This window comes from Loxodonta africana, chromosome 22, assembly GCF_030014295.1.
Source record: "Loxodonta africana isolate mLoxAfr1 chromosome 22, mLoxAfr1.hap2, whole genome shotgun sequence".
Taxonomy (NCBI): Eukaryota; Metazoa; Chordata; class Mammalia; order Proboscidea; family Elephantidae; genus Loxodonta; species Loxodonta africana.
In genome coordinates this window covers 27,450,865-27,477,263 of record NC_087363.1, presented here as the reverse complement: position 1 = coordinate 27,477,263, position 26,399 = coordinate 27,450,865, and the positions used below count along the sequence as shown (strand labels likewise).

Here is a 26,399-nt window from a genome sequence, read left to right as displayed (position 1 = left end):
TCTTATCTTCTGAAAGTTTTATAGTTTGCCATTTAAATCTGGTTCATCTCGAATTAATTTTTATATAAGGTATGAGGTTTAGGTTGAAGTTCATTTTTTGCCTTTGGATCATACAAATCCCAACAATTTTTTGAAAAGACTAGCCTTCCTCCATTGAATTGCTTTTGTACCTTTCTTAGAAGTCACAAAATTCTGTTCCATTGATTTATGTTTTTCTCTCTCCACCAAGTGCTTCACTGCCTTGGTTACTGTAACTGTATAATAGTAAGTCTTGAAATTGGGTAGAGTGATTTCTTCTACTTTATTCTTCTTTTTCAGAATTATTTTAGCTATTCTAGTTCCTTTGCCTTTCCATATAAATTTTAGAATAATCTCGTCTCTGTCTATTGGGATTTTGATAATAATTGCATTAAACCTATGTATCAATTTGGGGATAATTGGCATCTTTGCTATGTTGGGTCTTTGAATCCATTAACATGAATATCTCTACAGTTATTTAGTTCTTCTTTGATTTCTTTCATCAGGGTTTGTAGTTTTCAGCATACATACCCTGAATTTGTTTTGTTAGATGTAGACATAAATATTTCTTTTTTTTTAGTGATTGTAAATAGTATTGTATCTTAAATTTCAGTTTGTATGTGTTCACTGCTGGTATATAAAAATATTGCCGATTTTTGTGTGTTGGTATTGTTTCTATTCTATGAGCTTGCTGAACTCACTTATTAGTTCTAGTTTTTTTTTTTTTTTTTAACATACATTTTTTGTGTAGACCATCATAGCATCTACAGTTTTATCTCTTCCTTTCCCATCTGTATGGCTTTTATTCCTTTTTTTTTTTTTTTGCCTTATTGAGCTGGTTAGAACTTCTAGTACTATACTGAGTAGAATGGTGGGAATGGACATCTTTGTCCTGTTCCTGATCTTAGAAGGAAAGCATTCATGATGTTAACTAGTTTTTTTGGTAGATATTCTTTATCTTTGAGTTTTCCTCTGTTTCTAGTTCTCTGAGAGTGTTTATCATGAGTTGGTGTTGAATTTTGTCAAATGCTTTTTCTGCAATAAATGATATCATCTTTTTTAGTCTGCTAATATGGTGGAATACCTTGACTGATTTTTGAGTATTAAACCAGCCTTGCATCCCTGGAATAAACCCTACCTGGTTATGGTGTATAATTCATTTTAAATATTGGTCAATTCTATTTGCTACTATTTGTTAAGGATTTTTGCATCTATATTCATGCAGTATATTCATCTATAGTTTTCTTGGGACATTTTTGTCTCGTTTTGGTATCAGGATAGTACTTGCTTTATAGAATGAGTTAAGAGGGGTTCCCTTTTCTTTTATTTTCTGGAAAAGATTGTATAGAATTGGTGTTAAGTCTTCAACTGGTAGAATTCTCCAGCAAAACTATTTGGGTAGGAGTTTCTTTTTCGGGAGGTTTTTAATTACAAATTTAATTTCCTTAATAGTTATAGGGCTATTTAAATTTAAGTTACCTATTTCATATTGGGTGAATTGTGGTAGTGTGTACTTTTTTGAGGAATGGGTACATTTTATCTTAAGTTTTCAAATTCATGTATGTAGATTTGTTTATAGTATTCCATTATTATCCTTTTGGTGTCTGCAGGGGCTATAGTGATATCCCTAATATTAATAATTGTTTCTTCTCTCTTTCTTTTTGTCAATCTTGCTAGAGCGTTATCAATTTTATTGATATCTTCAAAGAATCAGGTTTTTTTTCGTTGATTTTCTCTATTATTTTTCTGTTTTCAATTTTCATTAATGACAGGTTTATTATTTTCTTCCTTCTGCGTGCTTAGTTTATTTTGCTGTTATTTTTCTAGTTTCTTGAAATGAAAGTTTAAATTATTGATTTGAGACTTCCTTCTTTTCTAGTGTAAGCACTGCTTTAGCTGCATTCAATGAATTTTGAAGTGTCATATTTTCCTTTTCATTCAGTTCAATGTATATTTTTATTTCCCTTGAAACTTCCTCTTTGACTCATGGATTATTAAGAAGTGTGTAATTTAGTTTCCAAATATTTAGAGATTTTCCTGTTATCTTTCTCTTATTGGTTTCAGAGAAGATGCACTGTATGGTTTCAATTCTTGAGGTTTGTTTTATGGACCAGGATATGGTCCATCTTGCCATATGTTCCGTGGGTGCTTGAGAAGACTATGCATGCTTTTATTGTTGGGTGAAATGTTCTATAAATCTTGACTCAATCCTGTTGGTTGATGCTGAGTTCTTCTGTGTCCTTGCTGGTTTTCTGTCTAGTTTTTCTACCAATCGTTAAGAGAGAGGTGTTGAAGTTTCCAGCTGTACTTGTGGATTTGTCTACTTCTTTTTTCAATTCTGTCAATTCTTGCTTCACATATTTTGCCGCTTTGCTGTTTGGTGCATATGTACTTAGGAGATTGCTGTATGTTCTTGGTGATTTACTAATTTTCTTTGCTCTAAAGTCTACTTGATCTGATATTAATATGTTGTTGTCATTGTTGTTAGGTGTCATCAAGTTGGCTCTGATTTGTAATGACCGCGCATATAACAAAACAAAACATTGCCCAATCCTGTGTCGTGCACACAATTGTTGCTATGTTTGAGCCCATTTTTGCATCCACTCGTTGAGGGTCTTCTTCTTCATCACTGATCCTTCACTTTACCAGTCATGATGTTCTTCTCCAGAGATCGGTCCCCTTTGATAACACGTCCCAAGTAAGCAAGATGAAGTCTTGCTTCTAAGGAGCATTCTGGCTGTACTTTCACCGAGACAGATTTGTTCGTTTTTTTGGGCAGCCATGGTATACTCAGTATTCTTCTTCAACACCACAATTCAAATGCATTAATTATTCTTTGGTCTTCTTTTTTCATTGTCCAGCTTTTGCATCATATGAGATGATCGAAAATATCGTGGCTTGGGTCAAGCACATATTAGTCATCAAGGGGATATCTTTGCTTTTTAGCACTTTAAAAAGGTCTTTTGCAGCATATTTGCCCAGTGCAATACATCATTTGATTTCTTGACTACTACTTCCCTGGTCATTGATTGTGGATCCAAATATTATGAAATCCTCGACAACTTTAGTGTCCATTTATCATAATGTTGCTTATTGGTGCAGTTGTGAGGATTTTTGTTTTCTTTATGTTGAGGTGTAATCCGTATTGAAGGCTGTAGTCTCTGATCTTCGCCAGTAAGTGCTTCAAGTCCTCTTCACTTTCAGCAAGCAAGATTGTGTCATCTGCATTTTGCAAGTCGTTAATGAGTCTTCCTCCAATCCTAATGCTGCATTCTTCTTCATATAGTCCAGCTTCTCAGATTATTTACTTGGCATACAGATTAAATAAGTATGGTGAGAGGATACAACCCTGATTTTAAACCATGCAATATCCCTTTGTTCTGTTTGAACTGCTGGTTCTTTATCTATGTTACAGGTTCCTTGTGAGCATAATTAAGTGTTCAGAAATTCCCATTCTTTGCGTGTTATCCATAATTTGTTATGATTCACAGAATCAAATGCCTTTGCATAGTCAAAATGCAGGTAAATATTTTTCTGGTGTTCTCTGCTTTTAGCCAAGATCCTTTGACATCAGCAGTGATATTCCTTGTTCCCACCCTCTTCTGAACCCGGCCCAAATTTCTGGCAATTCCCGGTCCATGTATTGCTACAGCCATTTTTGAATTATTTTCAATAAAATTTTGCTTGCATGTGATATTAATGATATTGTTCAATAATTTCTGCATTCCATCGGGTCACCTTTTTTAGAATGGGCACGAATGTAAATCTCTTCCAGTCAGTTGGCAAGGTAGCTGTCTTCCAAGTTTCTTGGCATATATGAGAGAGCGCTTCCAGTGTTGCATCTGTTTGTCGAAGCATCTCTACTGGTATTCTGTAAATTCCTGGATACTATTTTTCACCAATGCCTTCAGTGCAGCTTGGACATCTTCCTTCAATACCTTCATTGGTGCTTGATCATATGCTACCTCCTGAAATGGTTCTTTTTGGTACAGCGACTCTGTATTCCTTCCATCTCCTTGTGATGCTTCCTGCTTCACTCAATTTTTTGTCCATAAGATCCTTTGATATTGCAGCTTGAGGCTTGAATTTTTTCTTCAGTTTTTCAGCTTGAGAAATGCTGAATGTGTTCTTCCCTTTTGGTCTTCTAGCTTCAGGCCTTTGCACATTTCATTATAATATCTTATCTCGTCTTTTCTAACCACCCTTTGAAATCTCCTGTTCAGCTGTTTTTCTTTCTTCATGTATGATTTGCTTGATATTATCCCACAACTCTTCTGGTCTTTGGTCATCAGTAGTCAGTGTATCAAATCTGTTCTTGAGATGGTCTCTAAATTCAGGCAGGATATATTCAAGGTTGTACTTTGGCTCCCATGGACTTGTTTTAATTTTCTTCAGTTTCACTTGAACTTGCGTATGAGCAATTAAGGGTCTGTTCCACAGTCAGCCCCCGGTGTCCTATGTGATGGTATTGAGCTTCTCCATGATCTTTTTCCACAGATGTAGTCAGTTTGATTCTTGTGTATTCCAGCTGGCGAAGTCCATGTGTATAGTTGCCATTTGTGTTGTTGAAAAAAGGTATATCCTGCTTGTATAACAATAGACACATAAATCAATGGAATAGAATTGAGGGTCCTGAAATAAACCTACACATCTGTGGTCAACTGATTTTTGACAAGGGTGCTAAGTCTATTTGATGGGGAAAGAAAAGTCTCTTCAATAAATGATGTTAGGAAAGTTGGATTTCCACATGTGGAAAAATGAAACAGAATCTGTGCATCACACCATACACAAAAACAAATTCAAAATAGATTTAAGGGCCTAAATATGCGAACAAAAACTATAAAATTCTTAGAAGAAAATGCAGGAGCAACGTTGTTGGGACTAGCTTTTAACAGTGAATTATCTAATATAATAATAAAAGCACAAACAGCAGAAAACAAAATAAATACATGTGACCTTATAAAAATGAAGAACCTTTGTTTATCAAAAGACTACCAAAAAAGTGAAAAGACAAGCTTCGGATTGTGAGAATATTCTTTGGACTGGAGTAGTTCATAAAAACTTTATTTCCTCATCTTTGGCATTAATATTTGGTGCATAACTTTGCTTAATAGTCAAATTAACTGGTCTTCCTTGCATATGTATGGATATTATCCTATCACTTATCACTGACAGCACTGTACTTCAGGATACATCTTGAAATACTCCTTTTGATGCCATTCTTCTTCAATATGTCATTCCTGGTATAGTAGACCAAATGATTGTCTAATTCAAAATGGCCAATACCAGTCCATTTCAGCTTGCTAATGTCTAGGATATCGATCTTTAAGTGTTCCATTTCATTTTTGATGACTTCCAATTTTCCTTGATTCATACAAAGTATGAATCATGCATTCCATGTTCCGATTACTAATGGATGTTTGCAGCTCTTGCTTCTCATTTTGAGTCGTGCCACATTAGCAAATGAAGGTCCTGAAAGCTTTACTCCGTTCACATCATTAACGTCAACTCTATTTTGAGGAGGCAGCTTTTCACCAGTCGTATTTTGAGTGTCTTCCTACCTGAGAGGCACATCTTCCAGCCTGTATTGAACAGTGTTCTGTTTTTATCCATAAGATTTTCATTGGCTACTTTTTTTGGGGAAGTGGATTACCAGTTCCCTCTTTATAATCTTTCTTGGTCTAGAACCTCCACTGAAACCTGTCCACCATGGGAGACCCTGCTGGTATTTGAAATCCCTGGTAGGAATTAAAAATTCTAGCTCCTCACTCAGCTTCCTCTGATAACACTCTGGTGGGGAGGTTGGGGTGCCTCATAATAGCCTTGCAAGTGTGTAACTGTGGGCTTTTCACTAAGCCTTTGCTGGTGGGCATGGGGCTGCTGTTTTCTCTGTGGTGCTGGCTGAAGAATAGCAGTTACTGTCTAGAGGTTTTCTTACCTTCTGGGCTTCCCTTTCCTGATCTTTTGGTTAGAGAAAGCTGGGTTTTCTTGCCTCCTCCCCCCCACATTGGTGTTTCCTGACTCCAGCTCTGGGATATATGAGGCAAAAATGGTGGCATAGCTTCCAGCATCACAGCAGCATGAAAGCCACCACAGTACAACAAACTGACAGACAGCTAGTGGGATATTAATATAGCCACCCCTTTCTCTTGATTAATTTTAGCATGGTGTATTTTTTTTTATATCTTTTTGCTTCCAACCTACATATATCATATGTGAAGTGAGTTTCTTGTAGACAGCATATAGTTGGGTCATGTTTTTTAATTCACTTTGCCAATCTCTTTCTTTTAACTGATGTATTTACACCACTTATATTTAATGTAATTATTGATATGTTAAGGCTTAAGACTGCCATATTCTCCCTTCCCCGTCATTCTCTTCTGATTTCTTTTTCTTGCCTTCCTCTGAGTTACTTAAATTTTTTAGAGTTCTGTTTTTATTAACTGTAGTGTATCTCTTTATATAGATTTTTAGTGGTTGCTTTAGGTATTACTGCATACACAATGCATCATAGTCTATGGTGTTTTCATTTTACTAGATTGAATGAAGAATAGGAACCTTATTTCCCTTTATGTGTCTTTACTTACTCTTCCCCATTTGTAATATAATTGGCTTAAATATTTTTTCTGCATGTGTTGAGAACCACATTAGATATTGTTATGATTTTTGCTTCAACCACCAAACATAGTTCAGAAGACTCAACTGAACTCTATTGTATTTGAGTATATATTTTTTTCATTTTCCTTTGTTCGTTCTTCATTCGTGATGTTCCAAGATTCCTTCTTCTATCATTTCCTCTATACTTACCGAACTTCTGTTAGCCATTCTTTTAAAGTAGGTCTGCTGGTGAGAAATTCTCTTAGTTTATCTTCATCTAAGAAATCTTGATTTCCCCTTCATTCCAGAAGGATATTTTCGGTGGATTTAGAATTCTGTATTGACAATTCTTTATTTCCTGACACTTGAAAAATGTTGTACCACTTCCTTCTGACCTCCATAGCTTCTGATGAGAAATCTAATGTCTTTTAAATCGTTTTTCACCTATGAATAAGTCATTGTTTCTCTCTAGGTTTCTTAAGAATTTTTCTGTATTTTTAGTTTTAAGAAATTTGATCATGATGAGTTTTGATGTGGATTTTTGGGGGTTTATCTTGTTTGAGATTAACTCAGCTTCTTGAATTTGTAGGTTTCTGGGTTTTGGCTTTTTGTTTTTGTTTCTTCCAATTTAGGGAAAATCTTAGCCATTATTTCTTAAAATACTTTTTCACCTCCACTCTCTTTCTCCTCTACTTCTGGTACTCCAATGGCATGAATATTAAATATTGTTTTTATAGTCCCACATGCCCCAGAGCCTCTGTTCATTTTTTTTCCTATTTTCTCTCTGTTGTTTGGATTCAGTAATTTTGACTGTTTTCAAGTTCACTGATTCTTTCTTCTGTTCTCTCCATTGTGCTATTGAGCCCATCATTGAGCTTTTTGTTTCAGTTACTGTTATTTTTTAGTTCTAAAATTCCCACTTTAGAATATAAATTTCCAAAATACAAGATAGAAGAAGAAATATCTTCTGTTTCTTTTATCTTCTATTTTATCTTCTAATCATCTATTTCTTTGCTGAGACTTTCCATTTTTCCATTTGTTTCAGGTGTGTTTGTAATTGTTCTTTGAAGCATTTTTATGATGGCTGCTTTAAAATCCTTACCAGATAATGTTAACATTTGTGTCATCATGATATTGGCATCTGTTGATTGTCTTTTCTCATTCAATTTGAAACTTCCTTATTTATTGGTATGATTGATGATTTCTAATTGAAACCTAGACATTTCGAGTATTATTTTAAGACTCTGGATCTTGTTTGGAAACCCTGCTGGCATAGTGGTTAAGTGCTATGGCTGCTAACCAAAGGGTTGGCAGTTCGAATCCACCAGGCGCTCCTTGGAAACTCTATGGGGCAGTTCTGCTCTGTCCTATAGGGTCGCTATGAGTCAGAATCGACTCGACGGCATTGGGTTTGGTTTGATTGGATCTTGTTTAAATCTTGTGTTTTATCAGACCTTCTCTGATACTAGGACTCCCTGGGTGGTACAGATGGTTAATGAGCTTGGCTGCTAACTGAAAGGTTGGAGGTTTGAGTCCACCCAGAGGAACCTCAGAAGAAAGGCCTGATAATTTTTCAAAAAAAAAAAAAACAGCCATTGAAAACCCTACGGAACACAGTTGTATTCTGAGACAAATGCCATAAGTAGGAATTGACTTGACGGCAGTTGGTCCTGGTTTCTGATAGCTGCTTTGGCAGGTGAAAGGTGGTACTGCCCCTTTACTTCTGAGTAGGGTTGGAAGTCCGGGTTCTCCATGTAGTATCCATTGACACTCATGTGGGGGGAGGACTTCCTTGTTACTGTTGGGCAAGGGTAGGAATTCAGACTCCCTACTAGGCTGAGAGTGGGAGGGTCATCTTGTTATTACTAGTTGGGGGTGGAAGTTCTAGCTCCCCACATGATCTCTTCTGACACCATGGGGTGACCTCATTAGCAATGAAAGGTGGTGAAAGCCCGGCTCTCCACAAAGCCCCCTCTGACACCACCCGAGAGAGGAGGGAACGGAAGTCCAGGCTCTCCATGTGGTCTGCATTGACACTGCTGAGGAGGGGGCAGGGCTCGTTACTGCCTGGCAAAAAAAAAAAGGGATTAAAAATTCCAGCTCCCCACTCAGCTTCCTCTGATAACACTCTGGTAGGGAGATTGGGGTGCCTCGTAATAGCCTTGCAAGTGTGTAACTGTGGGCTTTTCACTAAGCCTTTGCTGGTGGGCATGGGGCTGCTGTTTTCTCTGTGGTGCTGGCTGAAGAATAGCAGTTACTGTCTAGAGGTTTTCTTACCTTCTGGGCTTCCCTTTCCTGATCTTTTGGTTAGAGAAAGCTAGCTTTTCCTGCTTCCCCCCACCCCCCCCACCCCCACCATTGGTGTTTCCCGACTCCACCTCATACGAGGCAAAAAGAAAACCCAGGCAGCTCACCACTGTGTCATTCCCCCAGCCCTGAGGTCCCTAGCTGACCTGCCTTCTTTGCTTCACTTTTCAGAGTCTTCTTATGTTTATTTTATATGATGTCCAGAGTTTTTGGTTGTACTTAGCAAAAACAAGAGACAAAAGTACATCTACTCCATCTTTTCAGAAACGGAAGATGGCATGTATAATTTTTAAACCCCCACCCCTCCTTCGAGATTGTGATCTGTGCCTGCCCACCCTCAACCCTTCTCCTAAAAGTTATTGCACTAAAAGATCTTCAAAATAATTTTCCATAATTTTTTAAAGTGTATGGTTTTATTTCTTGGTCTGTGTCACCCATAAACTCTTTCAAGCCCTTGCAGGCTTCTACTACTCATTGCTTATGGAGTTTGCAAGCAGTAGAACAGCTCACTTTGGGTACAGCTGTCACTGTTTGCATTCAGGAACTGATGAATTGATTTTTCCTCTTCTTCTGGATCCATGCCCATATCTAGCAAAGAGCCTACATATTGTTCAGTAAACCTAGAGAGCTGGCATCATGAAAACGTCTTTCAGATGACTCTGTCCTGTTGATCCTGACATTTTCAAGTATGTTGCAGATAAAATTAATGTTCATTTTCTTCTAGAAAAATGGAACAATGGTAGAGACTGGTTTGGTTCAGGCAGCTGAAATACTGGCATCTTCCCAACTAGACTGATAACAGTTGGAACTCCATCTCATTAATCTCATCTGTAGGTGAATGGGGAGCTTTCTGTCCCCCACTGTCTAGTTAGAAAAGCTGTCTGTGTTGTTAGACTGCCCTGATGAAATGCTTGTCATCTGGCAAAGAACAATTACCAGGAAATGAAGCAGTTTGGTGCTTCTTGTCTGATTATGGATAGTTCACAGAATCTTGTGTAGTTTGTAGCAGGGGACAGCTTTCAGGTTACCATAAAAATGACAATGCTCTAAAAACATTGCTCAAGAAAATAGCAAAAAGAAGAGCTCACTGATCAAGCTGTTTTTGATTCAGAAAGACAGTATAACTGCAAAAACCACGACTTCCCTTCTGTTAATATTCATTCTTTAAATTGGCTTCAGAAACACATACCACATGTACCTTTAAAATTGCTTAAGAATTTAGCTGTAGCCCTGGATTGAAAAACAAGACCTTTAAGAATAAGACATATGTTCTATAAAATTACAGTGTCTAGCATTTGTCATTTTCAGTTTTTGTTAAGTGCTCATTTTCAGTCTAAAGTTAGTCCTGAAATGAGGGAACATAATTGCATAAAAATGACTTCTTTGACAAATGTTAGGTTTGAGATTAATTAATCACCCTGATATTAACACCTGTTCCCTCAATGCTGCAAAGGGGGAGGAGAACAGGGAAGGTGAAGGAGGCCAGAGGCAAAACCTAGGCGAAGATGTACTACAACAGATGGCTGAAGGAAGAGGAATATGAGGAGGCAGCAGAGAGGAAGTGGCCAGTGAGCCTAAGGAAGCCTGGGCAGTGGAAGTCATGAGGGAGAGCAGTTGAGGATGGAGGAGGTGGCCTTGGGGAAGAGGTGGCCAGGACAGGGACCACTGACTGGGCTTATAGGTGACAGGGAGTTGCCCAGGAAGATGCAAATGAAATGGAATAAAGCAGAAGATCTGGAGAGGGTCCAGGGTACTGGGATGAAGGTAGAGGTGAAGATCAGGGGTAGGTTGCTTCTCTTGCCCTTCAGAGACAAATGAAAAGGAGTGGGATGTAGGGTAGGAATGAAAATTTAGAGAAATTTTGCTTAGAAGAGACTATGAAAAGGCCCACTGTAGATAGCCTTAATCCTCTCAGTAACAAATGAGAAGGTCATACTGCCTAGTTGGCGCTCAATAAATGTCTTAAAATGATTCAGTGAATGAATGCATAAATGAACAAACTATGATGGTTAAGGCTGTGTGTCAGCTTGGCTGGGCCATGATTCTCAGTAGTCTGTCAGTTATGTAATGATGTAGTTTGGCAGTTATGTAATGATACAGTTATCCTACATTTTGTGATATAATGTAACCACCTCCATGATGTGATCTGATGTGATCAGCCATTCAGTTGTAAGGGGAATTTCCTCAGGAGTATGACCTACATCCAATATATATGGACGTTCTGGCAGAGCTCGCTCACTCTGGATCCTGCATCTGGCTTGTCATCATCTGACCTCCGGTTCTTGGGACTTGAACCAGTGGCCTGCCATATTGCTTGCCAATCTTGGGATTCATCAGCCTCCACAACCTGTCAGTGAGCGGCCTGCTATCTGATCTGCTGATCTTGGATTCGTCAGACTCTATAGCCCATGAGCCAGCAACCTGCTACCTGACCTGCCAATCTTGGGTTCATCAGCCCCTGCAGCTACATGAGTCAGAAAAAGCCTCCAGCCTGATGCCTGACCCACAGACTTGGGACTTGACAGCCTATACAACCGCGTCAGCCAGTTCCTTGAGATAAATCTCTGTCCCTCTGTCTATATATGCACTTCACTGGTTTTGCTTCTCTAGAGAACCCAGCCTAAGACACAAACAAACAGTCTTGAGTTGGGTGGAAAATCCCTTTTTTTCTATTCTTAGTACCATGATTTTTCACTCTGTCACTCTAGCCGATTGGTGAGTCTCTTTGGATAAGGACTGAGTAGTAGACCCTTAGTGAGTGTTTTCTCATTAATGGACTAAATGAGGGAAAAACTTAGAATACCTACCTAGCATATACCAGAGAATAAAGAAGTGATGTCAAGTGTGTCTCCTTCTGGAAAACCACCATTTGTTTTTGGTATTGTGGAAATGGGGAATGGTTTAGAGGTTCTGCACGTGGGTTTCTTAGAGCACTTTGTGCAGTGTGAATTGGGACAGCATTGCTCACCTGAACTTGTATGTGACAACAGTTATGGGTCAGCTAGACTGTGGTTCCCAGAACAAAGACACTCACCTTTTTTAGAAAGCCTGTTATATTTCAGAAAATTAGCAGGGGCTCTGTCTCAAGGCTTTCATTAGCTTTTTAAATATAATGAGACCTGACCACCTGTGTTTTGATGTATTGTTGCCCACACTGGCCGAGCAGTGTTGGAAAGGTAGGCTAGCTCTCTTCAGATCCCTTGATCCTCACAACAGTTACAGCATCTCAGTGTCCAGATGAGGAAAGTGAGGCCCAGAGAAATGAGTCATCTGGCCAGGGTCGCCAGAGTCCATGGCAGAGCCAGTGTTCAGACTCAGCCTTGGAGCTGCCAACCCTGTGAACCTTCCATCCTTTGCCCTCCATCCCCCCTCAGGAGCTGACAGCCCATTTGGGAAGGTAAACAGAGCTTTGGGTCTTAAATAATGGGGCCAAGTGATCTGCATTAGGTCCTAAATAAGAGGGGGGTATTTGGTATTTAGACTCAGTTCAGTGGATGGGAGCACGGAGGGCTAGACCTCCCAGGCAGTCCCTGTGGCCTGGCAGCAGACTGATTCTGCCGCACACCATGGGGAAGGGCGCCTGGTGACTCTTGGATGCCTTCGGTGCCCCTGCCAATACCATCCTTATCTCAGCATGTGCTAGGCATTTGCCAAGGGCATTACCTACATTGTCTTATTTAATACTCACATCCATTCCTGGATTTGGTCCAGTTACTGGTCAGCGAAAAAGAGGAAGACCTTCAACGAGATGGATTGACACAGTGGCGGCAACAATGTGCTAACGATTGTGGGGATGGTGCAAGACTGGGCAGTGTCTCTTTCTGTTGTACATAGGCTTGCTGTGAGTCAAAACCAACTCGACGGCACTTGACAACAACAACGAAACTAATGTATTAGTTATCTGTTGCTGCATAATAAATTGCCCTAAAATTTAGTAGCTTAAAACAATAGGCACTTATTATCTCAGTTTCTGTTGGGTAGGAATCTAGGCATGGCTTAGCTAGGTCCTCTGGCCCAGGGTCTCTTAAGGCTGTGGTCAGGGCTGGGACTGGGGTCTCATCTGAATACTCGAGTGGGAGAGGATCCACTGCTACGCTCATTCATGTGGCTTCTGTTGCTGGACTGAGGACTTGTTTCCTTGCTGGCTCTTGGCCGGGGGCCTCCCTCAATTCCTCGCCAGGTGGCCTCACTATAGGGCAGCTTACAACATGACAGCTAGCTTTCTTCAGAGCAGGAAAGAGAAAGAAGGAGAATCCCCAAGACAGAGGCCACAGTCCCTGTGTGTGGTACGATTGATTACTTTTGTGTGTGGTCTTTCTAGCCATGGTCTTGTAACTCCCACCCAGGTGACTAGGCAGGACTGTATGATAGGGTGATTGTGGCCCACTGAGGGGATTGGTCAGTTTTGCCTTAAAAGAGAGCCAATTCCAGAGAAGAGAGGAGGAACCCACTAGTACCAAGGAAGGAGAGACCCAGCAGCAGAGACCTGGCAGCAGGAGACAGCACAGTGGGCTTCCTGGCCCGGGGGTAGAGAAAGATGATTGCCTTTGGGCAGAGACTGAGGGCAAGGGAGTGGCGTGCCTGTGAGCGCTGCTGGAGAGGAGAGAGGCTGTCCTGATGGAAGAACTGTATCCTGAGTATTCTTGAGCCTGAATTGTAACTGTTACTTCCCTAATAAATCCCATAATTGTGAGTATGGTCAGTGAGTTTTGTGTGGCCATTGCGATGAATTATCAAACCCAGTAGAAAGTGTTGTGGGAGGGACAGTTGGTGTCAGAATTGGTAGTGATGGCAGAGAGAAAAGGAGTGTGACCTCCACCTCATAGGAATCAGCCTTGGGCTGTTGACTTTGGTTCTCCTTTCCCCTTGTGGGATTGGAGGAGGTCAAATACTGCTCCCACACCATTTTTTCACTGTGTAACCTAATTCTCTCAGAAGTGACATCCCATCTCTTTTGCTAGATTCTGCTCATTAAAAGCTAGCCCATGCCCAAGGAGAGGGGATTACATAAGGACATGAATACGATCACTGGGGCCACCATAGAGGCTGCCTACCATAACTAATGAGAAAAATGAAGTACTGATATGGTCAAGTCACTTGCCCAGAATCGCAGGGTTCTTGCGTAGGACCTGAGCCCTGCCAGCCTGGCTGTGGGACCTCCACCCTTGCTCATTACCCACAGGCTAATGTGTCTGCCTGGTCCCTTTCACACCTCTTGAGGGAGCTCTCAATAACAGCAACTAGGAAGGTTAGTAGGCCAGCCTGGGCCTCTTACCTGGGACTGTGGACAGTGACCTCTCCCCCTTGCCCTTATGATATCCCCTGTGGTTCCTCATGTAGGCCAGGCCCTACCCTTCCGTGTATGGGTCATCAGAGTCAGTTATGTGGGTACACACTAAGGTTGCCCAGGGCGCTTGGAGGTGACCCTGGTGGGTGCCCCTCAGCAATGATCCCAGGACAGTTGTCTGTAGAGCACCATCTTCTAGTTCCTTTAAATTCCACTGCGTGAGAGGTGGCTCCAGAAAGATTTCTCAGTAGGGCCAGGCCCTTGACACTGTAGGCTTGACTTTGGCTTTCTTCTTCGTTTGAATCCACACTGTTTCTCAAGAACTGTAGAACTATAGGCCATTTGTCTTTCTAATTCCCAGAGTACAAAATCAGTGAAGTACAGAAAATTGTTTATAATTTTAAAAAATTACCCATGTTCAGTCACGCTGAGGGAACCCACTGTGTTTATGTTGGCACTTTTTCTAATTTTTTATTATGTAATTAAAACCACATAACATATACAGTTGTGCATGAAATATCATGATCCCATGTCATTAAAAATTCTATATAGTGTTTATGTAAGGGTATAATTATTTAAACCATTTTATTTCTAGCTTTACTGTAAATTGTACAGATTTTCAGATGGAAAGACAACTGTGTAAACATTTATAATGCAAATTTAACTGTATGTAGTTAACTATTCATACTTGATTCATGTAGCTTTCTTTGCTTTGAACAAACCCAGCTTGAAAGCTTTACAAAACAAAAGGTGAGGTGTTCTTGAGGGGAAGAAATCATTTGCAATGGTGCAGACTTCAGGTCACTCAGACCTGTGTTTGGGTCCTAATTTTGCCTCTTACTAACCATGATCTTAAACTTACTTCCAGTCTCAATTCTCTGATCTGTGAAATAGTGATTCATTCATTTGACAAGCATTTATTAAGCATCCACTGTTCCAGGCACTTGGAATACATCAGTGAGCAAAACAGAGAAAAATCCTTTTCTTATTATTTACTGGAGGGTGGAGGGAGGCCAAGGACAGACAGTAAACAAATAACTGAATAATAGACTATTACAGAAGGTCCATGGGAAGAGGAAAAGGTAGAACAGGGTAAAGAGGGAGCTGGAAGGCCAGGGGAAAGTTGCAGTTTGAAGCAGGGAGGTCAAGTCCACATTTGATAACCATAGTAACTGTCTCATGGGATTGTAATGAGAACTAGATGAGATGCTCCTAACCTGCCAGTACTGGGCCTAGTACTTGACAAGCCCCTATTGTTGTTATTGTCATTATTCCTAAAAAAAAAAAAAAAAATTTACCATGGTGCTCCTTTACCTGGGAGTGCTCCAGCCCATTCGTCCTATACGATTTCCCCAGATCTCCTGGGAGCATGTGTGTTTGAGTCCGTCAGCACACAGTCGGGCCCTTCCCAAGGTGATATTCAAGACCTGGTGCCCCTCTGCATCCGGAGATCAGGGTTCCAGCTTCCCCTGCTACCCAGGAGCTGGGCATTTGTGGGTGAGCCACTCACTCCCTGAGGCACGATTTCCTCATCTGTGAAGCAGAGCTCATAATGCCTGCATCTCAGAGCCACTGTGAGAAGTGAGATGAGGGGATGAAGGGAGGAGCAATTAGGGAGCGTAGAGTTATGTACAGAAATCCCTGGGTGGTGGAAATGGTGAATGCACTCAGTTGCTAACCAAAAGTTTGGAGTTTTGAGTCCATCCTGTGCCTAGAGATCTACTTTCAAAAAATCAGCCATTCAGAACCCTATGGAGTGCAGCTCTACTCTGACACACATGGGGTCACTGTGAGTCGAAATTGACTTGATGGCAAATGATTTTCGTTCTTTGTAAACTGCCTGGGTGCTTGTATACACCAAACCAAACCTGAGCAGCTGAGCCCTTAACCAGGGCACCACCAGGGCTCCTTGTTACACACAGGAAAGGCTTAATTCAGACTCAAAGCCAGGGCTTTGCTGAACCGCCTGGCCTTCTCTGTTTCCCTCTTGCCCGAGGATCATGTAGGAGCATCTAAGGAAGGAACGGTTAAGCAATCAGCCGTTAACGGAAAGGTTGGCGGTTCAAACCCACCCAGTGACTCTGTGGGAAAAAGACCTGGTGATCTGCTTCCTTAAAGATTACAGCCAAGAAAACCCTATGGGCAGCTCTACTCTGTCATGTGGGATTGCTGTGAGCCGAGATGGACTTGACAGCTCCTAACAGCAAGTGAGAAACTAACCATCTTCCTAAGTGGAAGATGGTTAGTTCCTGCAAAGAAACCACATCTCTTCCCTTGAACTTGAAGCCCCAGGGAAGGCACAGGCCACTCTCGGTAGGCTTTCTGCAGCCTTTGCTTCAAAAACCACTACGCTTCCAGGAAGTGAACTGAGCTGGCTGGAAGTCTGGCCTTTTTAAGCAGCTGGTCACTGAGCACAGGTAGATGCCTAGTCAAGTCTGTGTGTCTGTTGCCATGAAGGTGGGTTTAAGGTGCTTATTTCTCATCGTTGTCTTATTGTGTTTGTTTTATGAAAACCAAGAATAGTATGAATTGAGTGGGAGGACCGAGAGAGTCTGTGTTGGGGTAGGGTCGAGGTGTGCAGGGAGATTTGAATCAAATGCAGGTTCACTGAGGGATCCTTATCACAATGTACTGGGCGCCTTGCTAGAAATTTTGTATGGACCAAGTTGTGCTCTTAGCTCCTGTCAGTTCCTGTTTCCCTAAGTTCAACAAGACACAAGAGCGGGACCCCTCTTGGCAGTATTTGGGAAGGAGATGTGGCCTCTTTGCAGTGGTTCTCGACTCTAGCTGCATATTTAATTTCTGGAGGTGAGACCAGGCATCAGTAACTTTTAAAGCTGGATTCCAAAGTACACCCAAGTTTGAGAACCAGTGCTAAGTTTGGAGGGCTTAGTGTAGGGGAGGCCATAATTGTCCTAAGATCTGGCACATTTTCCTGTAAAAACCCTTACTTAAACCAAGATCTAACCTTAGCCATAACCGTAACTTTAACCGCTTTCATTCAACCATAACTGTGCCCATGAACCTGACCCTAACCCTACTTCTTATCCCTAACACTAAACCTAACATTAATGCTAGATCTAACCCTTACCCCAACTGTAACCCTAACCCTACCCATAACCCTAAATACAACCTCAACACTAATGCAAACCCTAGAGCTAACACTAGCCCTAATGCTATCCTTCCTTCATCCAGCCCAGTGGTACATAGAGTTGTGGACTGCGACCTTGAACCACCACCTTGAGGAACGTTGATGCAAGTTGAATGGATTAAAAAAAAAAAAAAAAACCCTAAACCAAAACAGAAGCACCATATGCATCTGAGGCCAGTTCCTGGGGCTGCGAGCTGGGCTGTATCTGAACCCCCTCCCTGTGGGATAGGAAAGCCTGGGGAGGAATAAAAAGCAAGGCTGTTACCCTAAGTTCTCTTTTGATCTGTTGCAGTAAAGAACAAATGACAAAAATGCACATTACAAAAGACCATTTTTTGAGAAGGTATGTGCCTGCTCTGCCTCTCTCTTCTGTTTCCCTGATTGACTGTTTTGAAGGCAGGCAGCACAGTGAGACTGGTGAGGGGGCTGGGGAGCGATGCCTTGTAGCTAGAAAGTGTCACTCACCTTCCTACCTTGTTTATTTTACATTGTACCAGGCTGCAGAAACACTGACTTGACGAACATGTTGCCTCTGCTTTTTATTTGTTTTGTTACATTCTTGATAACTAAGCAAGCAAGCAACCAACCAATTCATTGACATCAAGATGATTCCAGCTCATAGTGACCCCGTAGGACAGAGTAGAACTGCCCCATAGGGTTTCCAAGGCTGTAACCTTTACAGAAGCAGACTGCCATATGTTTGTTCCATGGAGTGACTGGTGAGTTTGAACCGTCAACCTTTTGGTTAGCAGCTGAGCACTTTAACCACTGTACCACCAGGGCTCTTGATAGCTCTTGATAGGTAACCTAAATACTGTGAGGTTGCAATGCAAATTAAATGCATGATGGCTTTGGCTGAGTTTAGCTGTTCTGTGATCTGGGACCAATCAGTCTGAGATGCAACTGGGCCAAGAAACAAAGACCCAGCCAAATCCTGTCAGAGCAGAAGGGCCCCTGGGAGGTGACCTGGCAGGCCCTCTGGGGGGCTTGGGAGGCTGCCACCAGAGGTGACCGAGACCGGCCTTGTGTGAATTTCTCCATCTGGGTCATGTGTTTTGGTCCTTCACTTATAAATATCATCTCTTTTTAGTCAGAAAATGGTTTTTGTCATAAGTTGATAGTAAGCTATTTTTACCCCAGCCCTCTCCTTTCCCTCTCACCTTGCCCCAGTAGTCTAATGGAGGCAATATCCTTCCTCTCTGAGTGTTGTGGTAACGAAGCCAACCCCATCCCTCCCATGAGACACTCTTTGAATGAAGTAATATTGGTCGATTCCTCCTGTGTGCCCAGTGTTGCACTTTACGTAAACCAAAAAACTGAACACATTGCCGTCGATTCTGACTCATGTGCCACAGGGTAGAACTGCTCCATAGGATTTTCTCCGCTGTGATCTTTACGGAAGCAGATTGCCAGGCCTTTCTTCCTCGGCAGTGCTAGATGGGTTTGAACCACTGACCTTTAGGTTAACAGCCAATCGAAAACCTCTTGTGCTACCTGGGGACTTTGTCCTCCACATACATTATCATATTTCATCCTCACAACAAGCCTCTGAGATGAGCTTTATTCCCTGTTTTCTAGACAGGGAAACTTGGCTATGGCCACAAAGCTGGTGATGATGCAAGGACTTGAACCCAGGTCGGATGGCTCCATAGTGGATTGTCTTCCCCTTAGACCATGCTGTCTCAGACATTTTTCCTGGAGCAAGAAGTGTTAGCCTCAGGAGACCTCGGTGGGTACACAGAGGGTGACTGATTGCTGTGATTCTTCCTCTAAGGACCAGATGTTATTTTAGTGCAGAGAGAGGAAGGTAGACTCCTGTGGCTCAGCCTCTTTGGCCTTCGTCATTGCTGCATCACTCTGCTGCAGGAACAAGGCTGGCTCCGCTATTAATTTGTATAGTCACTGAGGTGTGGGTGGCAGGTCTCAAAGGAGGAGGCCTTGAGCCTAACTTGTGTTCTGAGTTCACCTTCCGCATTGGCCTCGGTGTTTGGATGTGAACGTGCAAAATGTTTTTAATCCTAAAAGCCAGGTATTGTGGAATGTAAAATCGCATGTGGAGGGATGATTCAAGTTGAGATACTGGATGTATAAATTAGGTCTCTTGGCAGCTAGACGGCGCTTTCTAGGGCTCAGGGGGATATAAAAGTTGACGTCCTTACAGAGATCTATGTGGATTGTAGCCGAATTGCCATTGCTTTTGAAGCTATAACTTTGAATTACCTGACTTTGCATTAAAGGTAAGGGTGCCTTAATGCAGGTGTCGGCTCATTTGGAAAGCAGGGCAAAGGAAAGCAGAGGATGAAAAGCATTTTGGGGACCCATGAAGAACTTTGATTTGACTTCCCTGGCGGTGTCACTAAGAAGCCTTCCTGAGTTGGTGCTCTTCCATAGTGTGGGCAGATGTGGCATCAGGAAGCCCCACAGATGCAGGACCCCCTGTGGGTCACAGGCACAGCTGGGTTTGGACAACCAACAGATGATCTGTGAACATCTGTTTGTTCACCAGCCATCTCATGGGAAGGGATAAAGTGATGCTGTGTCAAGAAAAACTTTAATATGCCTCACTAGCTTCAAAACAGGACACTTACTATATAAATATATTACAAGGGGTTTTCCAAGCCAGACAACTTCTTAAGGCACGTTAATGATTTAAAATTTAGATGGTAAAATCACTCTGTCATTTTCAGTGCTCAGCATCATGCATGCGTTACAGTTTCAGAATCTCATCAGCCTGCAGCCCCAGCCTTTGCTGGTGTCTCTTCAGTGTTGGTAGAAAGGCCTGTGGCTGCATCGGGCAGCCATGCTCAGCAGAGTTGGGGCTGCCCCAGCTGGAGAAGGGAGCCTGGAGGCAGCTGAGAGCCATGCTCCTCTTTGCCCCATGATGTTTTATCTAATTTATCGCTTTTTGTGGACTGCTAACCAGAGAATTGCTTGGCTCAATCTCCTTTAATCCGACCGTAGTTACAGACTCAGACTGAAAGAACTAAACTTTGGAGCAGGGCTTCTCAGGCTTGGGACTATTGACATTGGAGCTGGATCATTCTTTGCTGTGTGCAGCTGATCTGTGCTTTGTAGGCTGTTCAGCAGCATCTTTGTCCCCTGCTCACTAGGTGCCAATAGCATGCCCTCCCCTTCAGTTGTGACAGCCAGAAATGTCTCTAGCCATTGCCACATGTCCCTTGGGAGGCAAAATTGTCCCGGGTGAGAACCCCTGCTTTAGAGAGAGGCTTTGTGGCTGCTGAAACTCCCAGAAGGCCTCTGTCTATAGGACTAGGTTTTGAGCAGGTAGTTCCCAGTGCAAACATGGAAGTCTTGATTTCCAGCCAGTTGACTAAAAGCTTTTAAGCAAAAAAGCTATTATTTTAGAAAGATGTCTGATGATTTTGACGGAGATGAGGCATTAGGAGACTAGAAATAGCTGATCTTTTAAATCAGCAAATCAAGCGAGGTTCCAGAAGGGCTCTCTGGCTTTTTCAGGAAATGCTTTTCTGAGCAGTCTATTCCTGACCATGTTTATGGTTCTTGTGATGCTGGACTACTGGTGTGCCTTTTGAGCGCCTGCTCTGGCATTTCTTCACTGAGTGGACATTCCCGAGGGACTGGTGTGGGCCCTGTGTGCAGCCCAGGATGGGCATGAAATGGACAGGAGCCCAGTCTCTGTCCTCAGGACACTCCCAGCCACCTCAGGGCGAGTCAGGCACTTCAGCGTGATGGGACAGGTGTCTGTCTTTCATGTGCTCGTGCTGTGAACATGCATTCACATAAAACCATCAGTGTTTGGAGTGATGGTCCTGGAGCAGGGATTTTTCCAGATGTATTCTTTCAGCAGCTGACATTACTTTCTTTTCCAATGACATGTGCAGAAATTCAATGCAGTCATGTGCCGCATAGCATCCGTTCAGGCAGCACCTGTCCACATAACTACTGTCATCCCATAAGGTTTTGATAGAGTTCAGAAATCCCGACTGGAGAATGGGACTTAGCAGACATAATCATCGTAGGGAACGCAAAAGCTTCCAGCACACAACAGATATATCTCACGTCTCTTATACACAAAGTGATCGAGCTGTGGTGTATAATGGTGCAGTACATACCCACCAGTGTATAATGGTGCAGTACACGTATAACCTATATGTCTTTGTACTCATAATAAACACCCTATGTTGCTGGCTTATGTATGTACTGTACTGTACTTTCTGTCCTTATTTTAATGGAAGCTTTCCCTATTTACAATGAAAAGTTTACCATATAACAGTGTATGCTTCAACTCATAGGCAGCAACAGCCTATCTCATTTATCTCAAGTCTTTTGAATGTTGTAGTGTTATCTCTGTTTGATTTTCTTTTGAAAATATTACTGTGAAGTACGTCATGGTCCCCAAACGCAGCAAAACCAGTGCTAGTGACAGCAGCAGCAAGAGGCAAAAGAGAAGCATCGATTTGGAAGTGAAACAAAAGGTGTCCCATATAGCTTTGATAAGTATATGATACAGTGTTCGCACAGCGTCCAAATCACGTAATGTCCCATTTCACAGAATATATGGTGGACGTCAGGTGACACATGACTGTATAAATGAAATAGGTCAGGCCCAATTTGGAGCTAGAGTGAAAGAGGGGGCTTGGAAACCTCCTAGCCCCTCCCCACCTCAGAGCCACGCTTCCAAAGAAAATGTACTTTCCATTACCTGTCACTTAGTACTGAACATAAGCAAATGCATGGTTGGATTAAAAAAAAATTTTTTTCCTGACTGGCTCTATTAACACTATTCCATTTCTATGTAATTTTTACTCTCCATCTATGGAAGCAGATCCAGGGGCTAAGAAAATATATACATATATACTCTTTAGAAGTATTTTGATTTTTTTATTATGAAAAATTTCAAATATACAGAAAAATAGAGAATAATGCACTCCTACAGCCCAGATTTAACAGCTGTCATTAAAAAATACTTCTTTAAACCTCTAATGGATGAGGATTTTTTTTTTTAAACATACCCGCAATAACATATTTGACCCTGCTCTTCGCCCCATCCCCTGTGGGGTTTATCTTGGGACCAGAATGTAATTTGAATTTAGGTTGCGAAACCTACATGCAGGATGCAAATTTGATCAAGTATGCAGGCTTTCTTGTGTCTATTTAGTTTGTCCTTCATTCGTGACAACTTTGGGGTGCCTCCCCTGTGCCAGGACCTTAGCATACAATGGTGTACAAAGCGAAACAAAGCAAACATAGCTCCCACCCTGGATCTTGTTAAAAATAGAAGTTTTAAAGTTGCTTGTCTGGAAAACAAGTGTTGTGCCGAGCCTGCAGTAGGGGTCGCTGGCAAAGAAGAGAATATGGTACCTCAAGGATGAATTTGGAGGCTTTGGGTAGCAAGTCCCTTCGCAGTATGCTGGTCTGATTCTTCAGTTGCTGAGCTCTTTGTTCCTGATGTCCCTGCAGACTTAGTGACCTGGAGCCGCCAGGAACTGGTACAGGCTGTGTCGTGTGTGTGGCTCAGAAACTACAGCATTGCCATGGGGACAGCTACAGGGTGAGCAAGGCTGTTTGTTAGCACTACCTGCCTTGCAGGGAAACAGCCCATGAAAGCGCCTAGGAATCTTATATAAGAAAAACAATCTCTTGGGAGCACCAGGCGTTTATGTGACGCCTTCCTTCCGTTCTCAGTTCCTACCCCACAGGCCCTCCCATTCTGGGTTTTATAAGCTCTCTCTTCATTTATTTACGTTAAGGAAGACTGAGTTGCTTGCACTTTTGATGGAAGCGCATTCCATCAAAACTCCATTACAAATAGAACCATTTGTGTGGAATATCTGCCCTCACCCATCCGTTTCTATGTTAACCACTCATTTTTTAAATTAGAGCACCAGGAAAGAGATGATGTGACAGTGCAGGTGTTTTTGCCCTTATTTGCCTTTGATCAACCGCAGACCTTACGGGGTAGTTAATATCTATTTTTAAAGATTCTGCAGCAAGTGTGTTTTCAGGACAGAAAGTAAATTTTGGGAACATTTGATTTGGGCTTGGAAATACAAAGCAGATAGTTCCTCACTGACTAAATTAATATTTGATAGTGTTTTTAATGGCCTGAGTCACATAATGGAATATAATGAGTCTAAAGACGCCACCAGGCCCAGTTATATGTGGAAACACAAAGCATGATATAAAGATCATGCCAAAGAGGGCAAAAATTCCTCTTGAGTTTTGTGATTGCTTTCAAAATGAGTTACATTCGTACATGGCTGATTTCCTCCATGAACAACTGCCTCCTTTGCCATGAGACCAGAAGAAATAGATGGTGCCTGGCTACCATTACTGAATGTTTTGATCAAAGATTCTGTAGAAGAGTCCTAATCAAAAGGGATAAAATTATGGAACAGAATTTGAAATTCTCATGGAACCCAGACTTTCTGGAACCACAGAGGCTGGATGAACCCCTGGAAACTATAGCCCTGAAATAATATTTAAACTTTAAACCAAAAATGTCCCCTGAAGTCTTCATAAAACCAAACAATAGTTTAACTAGTAAAGAATGTCTGCCTTGAACATTATGTTCTTTTAAAAACTATCTGTATGAGATCAAAGTGACAATAGCAACTTGAAAGATCAGATAGGAACCTTAGGGGGCAGTGAGTTTATGTTAATGGGGGAGGAACAACTCAGAAAAGGAGGGTGAGAATGGTTGCAAACTCAAAGAATGTAATCAATGTCACTGAATCGTACATGTAGAAATTGTTTAATTGGTGCATGTTCTGCTATGAATATTCTCAACAACAACAACAAAATTAAAAACAATTTTTTTTTCAAATGATCTATCATACATTCATGAATTAGCTTCATGGGCCCCAGAATATGCTGGCAATGATGCAGTACCTGATTTCTTACAACGTCGTGGACCCATCAGTTGCGTGTGGGGGATGGATGAGTGGAATCTTGAAACTGAGTTTCTCATCATTGAACATGCCCTGGGAAAGATGGGGGTGACATTTCAACAACATCTCTTTTCCCGGAATAAATTACTTCTCTCACTTTGCAAATTGGTGAAATTATTATAGGTTGGTAAATATTTTTGTGCTTTGATTGCTTTTCAAAATTGAGTTGCAAGGCTGATGCATACAGTGGGGGAAATGTTCACAATGACCTTTTCATGCCTTTCTTCCCCCTTTTTTGGCAGGAAATAACTACATGTTTGCCAGATTACTACAGATGGACTCAGTACCTCTTTATTAAACTCTATGAAGCTGGACTGGCCTATCAAAAGGAGGTAAGGTAAAATTAGCTGCTCTTTAAAAATCTCGTTAATCTTCTTTATCTTCTTAGAACGCATCATTGTTAATAAGAATCAAACCCTGTTTGCACAGAGGCAGTGAAAAGGAACACTAGTCCAAGTTCCTGAAATTAATCGCAGCAGACCTAGAAAGCAACTACATGTTGCGCTTCTTCTCTGGTCACTTTTTTTCATGGGTGTCGTCTTAGTTTCCAGGGTCCCTACGTGGCGCAAATGATTTGCTCTCAACTACTAACCTAAAGGTTGGCAGTTCAAACCCATGCAGCTGCACCAAGGAAGAAAGGCCTGATTACCTGCTTCCATAAAGATTACAGCCAAGAAAACCCTATGGAGCAGTTCTCCTCTGTAACACATGGGTTGCCAGGAGTTGGAATTGACTCGGTGGTTATAGGCTTGGTTTTTTGGTCTGTCTTAGTTCCCTAGCACTTTGTAACACAAATACCACAAGTGGATGGCTTCAAAGAACAGAAATTAATTTTCTCATAGCTCTGGGGGCCAAAAGTCCAAATCAGGGCCTTGGCCTCGTCTGTTCCTTCCTTGCTAGTAGCCTTAGGCCTTCTGTGGTTCTTGGTGATCCTCACGTGGCATGTCTTCCCCAGTCTGTGTCTAATCTGCTCTGTTTATAACTCAGTAGTGATTAGACATCCACCACATTGATATGGCCTCATTAACATAACAAAGGAAAGCCTATTTTCAAATAATATTGCATATATCTGCAAGTATAGGGATTAGGGTTCCAACACATATTTTGGGAGAGGTACAATTTAATCCATAACAAGTGTCTTGGCGGTTTTTGAGTCAACAAGCACACTGGCTATTAGGAGCTCTTAGCCTGCTGACGTTGGGTGCTGCCACGTCACTGCGCCCTTGTCAGTGCCCCTCCACTGCAGCACTTCCCAGTTTGGGTTGTTGTTTTTGGTTTACGGATCTGCTGCCTGGCTCCTTCGGTGCCTCCAGAACAGGACACAGGCTTCTTTCACTCTCGAATTCCCAGCACATGGCAGTGTCCGGTGCCTGTAAACGTCCTGGGATCAAAGGTGGAGCATAGGAGGAATGGAGGCTCCTCAAAGCCCAGCTCTACTTCCTCTGCCAGGAAGTGTGGCTTCTCATCTGCCAAACAGGCATGGAACACCTTTCTTGCAGAGTTCTTGGAAGACTTAAAAAAGAATTCGTTGCCGTTGAGTCAATTCTGACTCATAGCGACCCTATAGGACAGAGTAGAACTGCCCCATACAGTTTCGAAGGAGCGTCCGGTGGATTCGAACCACCAACCTTTTGACTAGCAGCGGTAGCGCTTAACCACTATACCGCCAGAGTTTCGCTTGGAAGATTAGAGGTCATATTTAAAGAACATATGTCACAATGTCTATACATGGTGGTCCCCCTAGAAATGCAGGTGCTTTTATGGCAGGAGCTCAATAATAGTAGATACGGCTTGGATGCCATGAGAGGAGGGAGAGGGCGTCACAGTGTGGCCTAGAACTGCACTGTCCGGTACAATAGCCACTAGCCACACGTGACTGTTGAAATTTAAAGTAAAGAGAAACTAACTAACAGTAAAAACTCAGTGCCTCAGTCACACTAGCCACATCCTAGGTGCTCGATAGCCTCACGTGGCATGCAGTTAGCTCTGGACAGCGCAGGTATGGAACCTTCCAGTCATAATAGAAAGTGCCAATCGCACTGGTTCAGAAAATTGAGAAGTAACAAATGGAGCGAATGTTGGTTGCTTAAAAGATTTGTTAAGTTTA

The 26,399-nt window shown here is 41.9% G+C and overlaps 1 protein-coding gene across 7 annotated transcripts in view; it reads left to right on the top strand.

Annotated features, from left to right (window-relative positions):
- The window catches only part of LARS2 (leucyl-tRNA synthetase 2, mitochondrial), a 205,461-nt gene that overhangs the window by 55,548 nt on the left and 123,514 nt on the right, over nt 1-26,399 (top strand). For all 7 annotated transcript variants that reach the window (XR_010319012.1, XR_010319011.1, XR_002785685.2 and 4 more), the window contains one exon: nt 24,535-24,624. Coding sequence is in view for 1 of the 7 variants with exons in the window: in XM_003409701.3 (XP_003409749.1) it covers nt 24,535-24,624 (90 nt within the window). In the remaining 6 variants the exon portion in view is untranslated. The remainder of the gene's footprint in view (nt 1-24,534; nt 24,625-26,399) is intronic.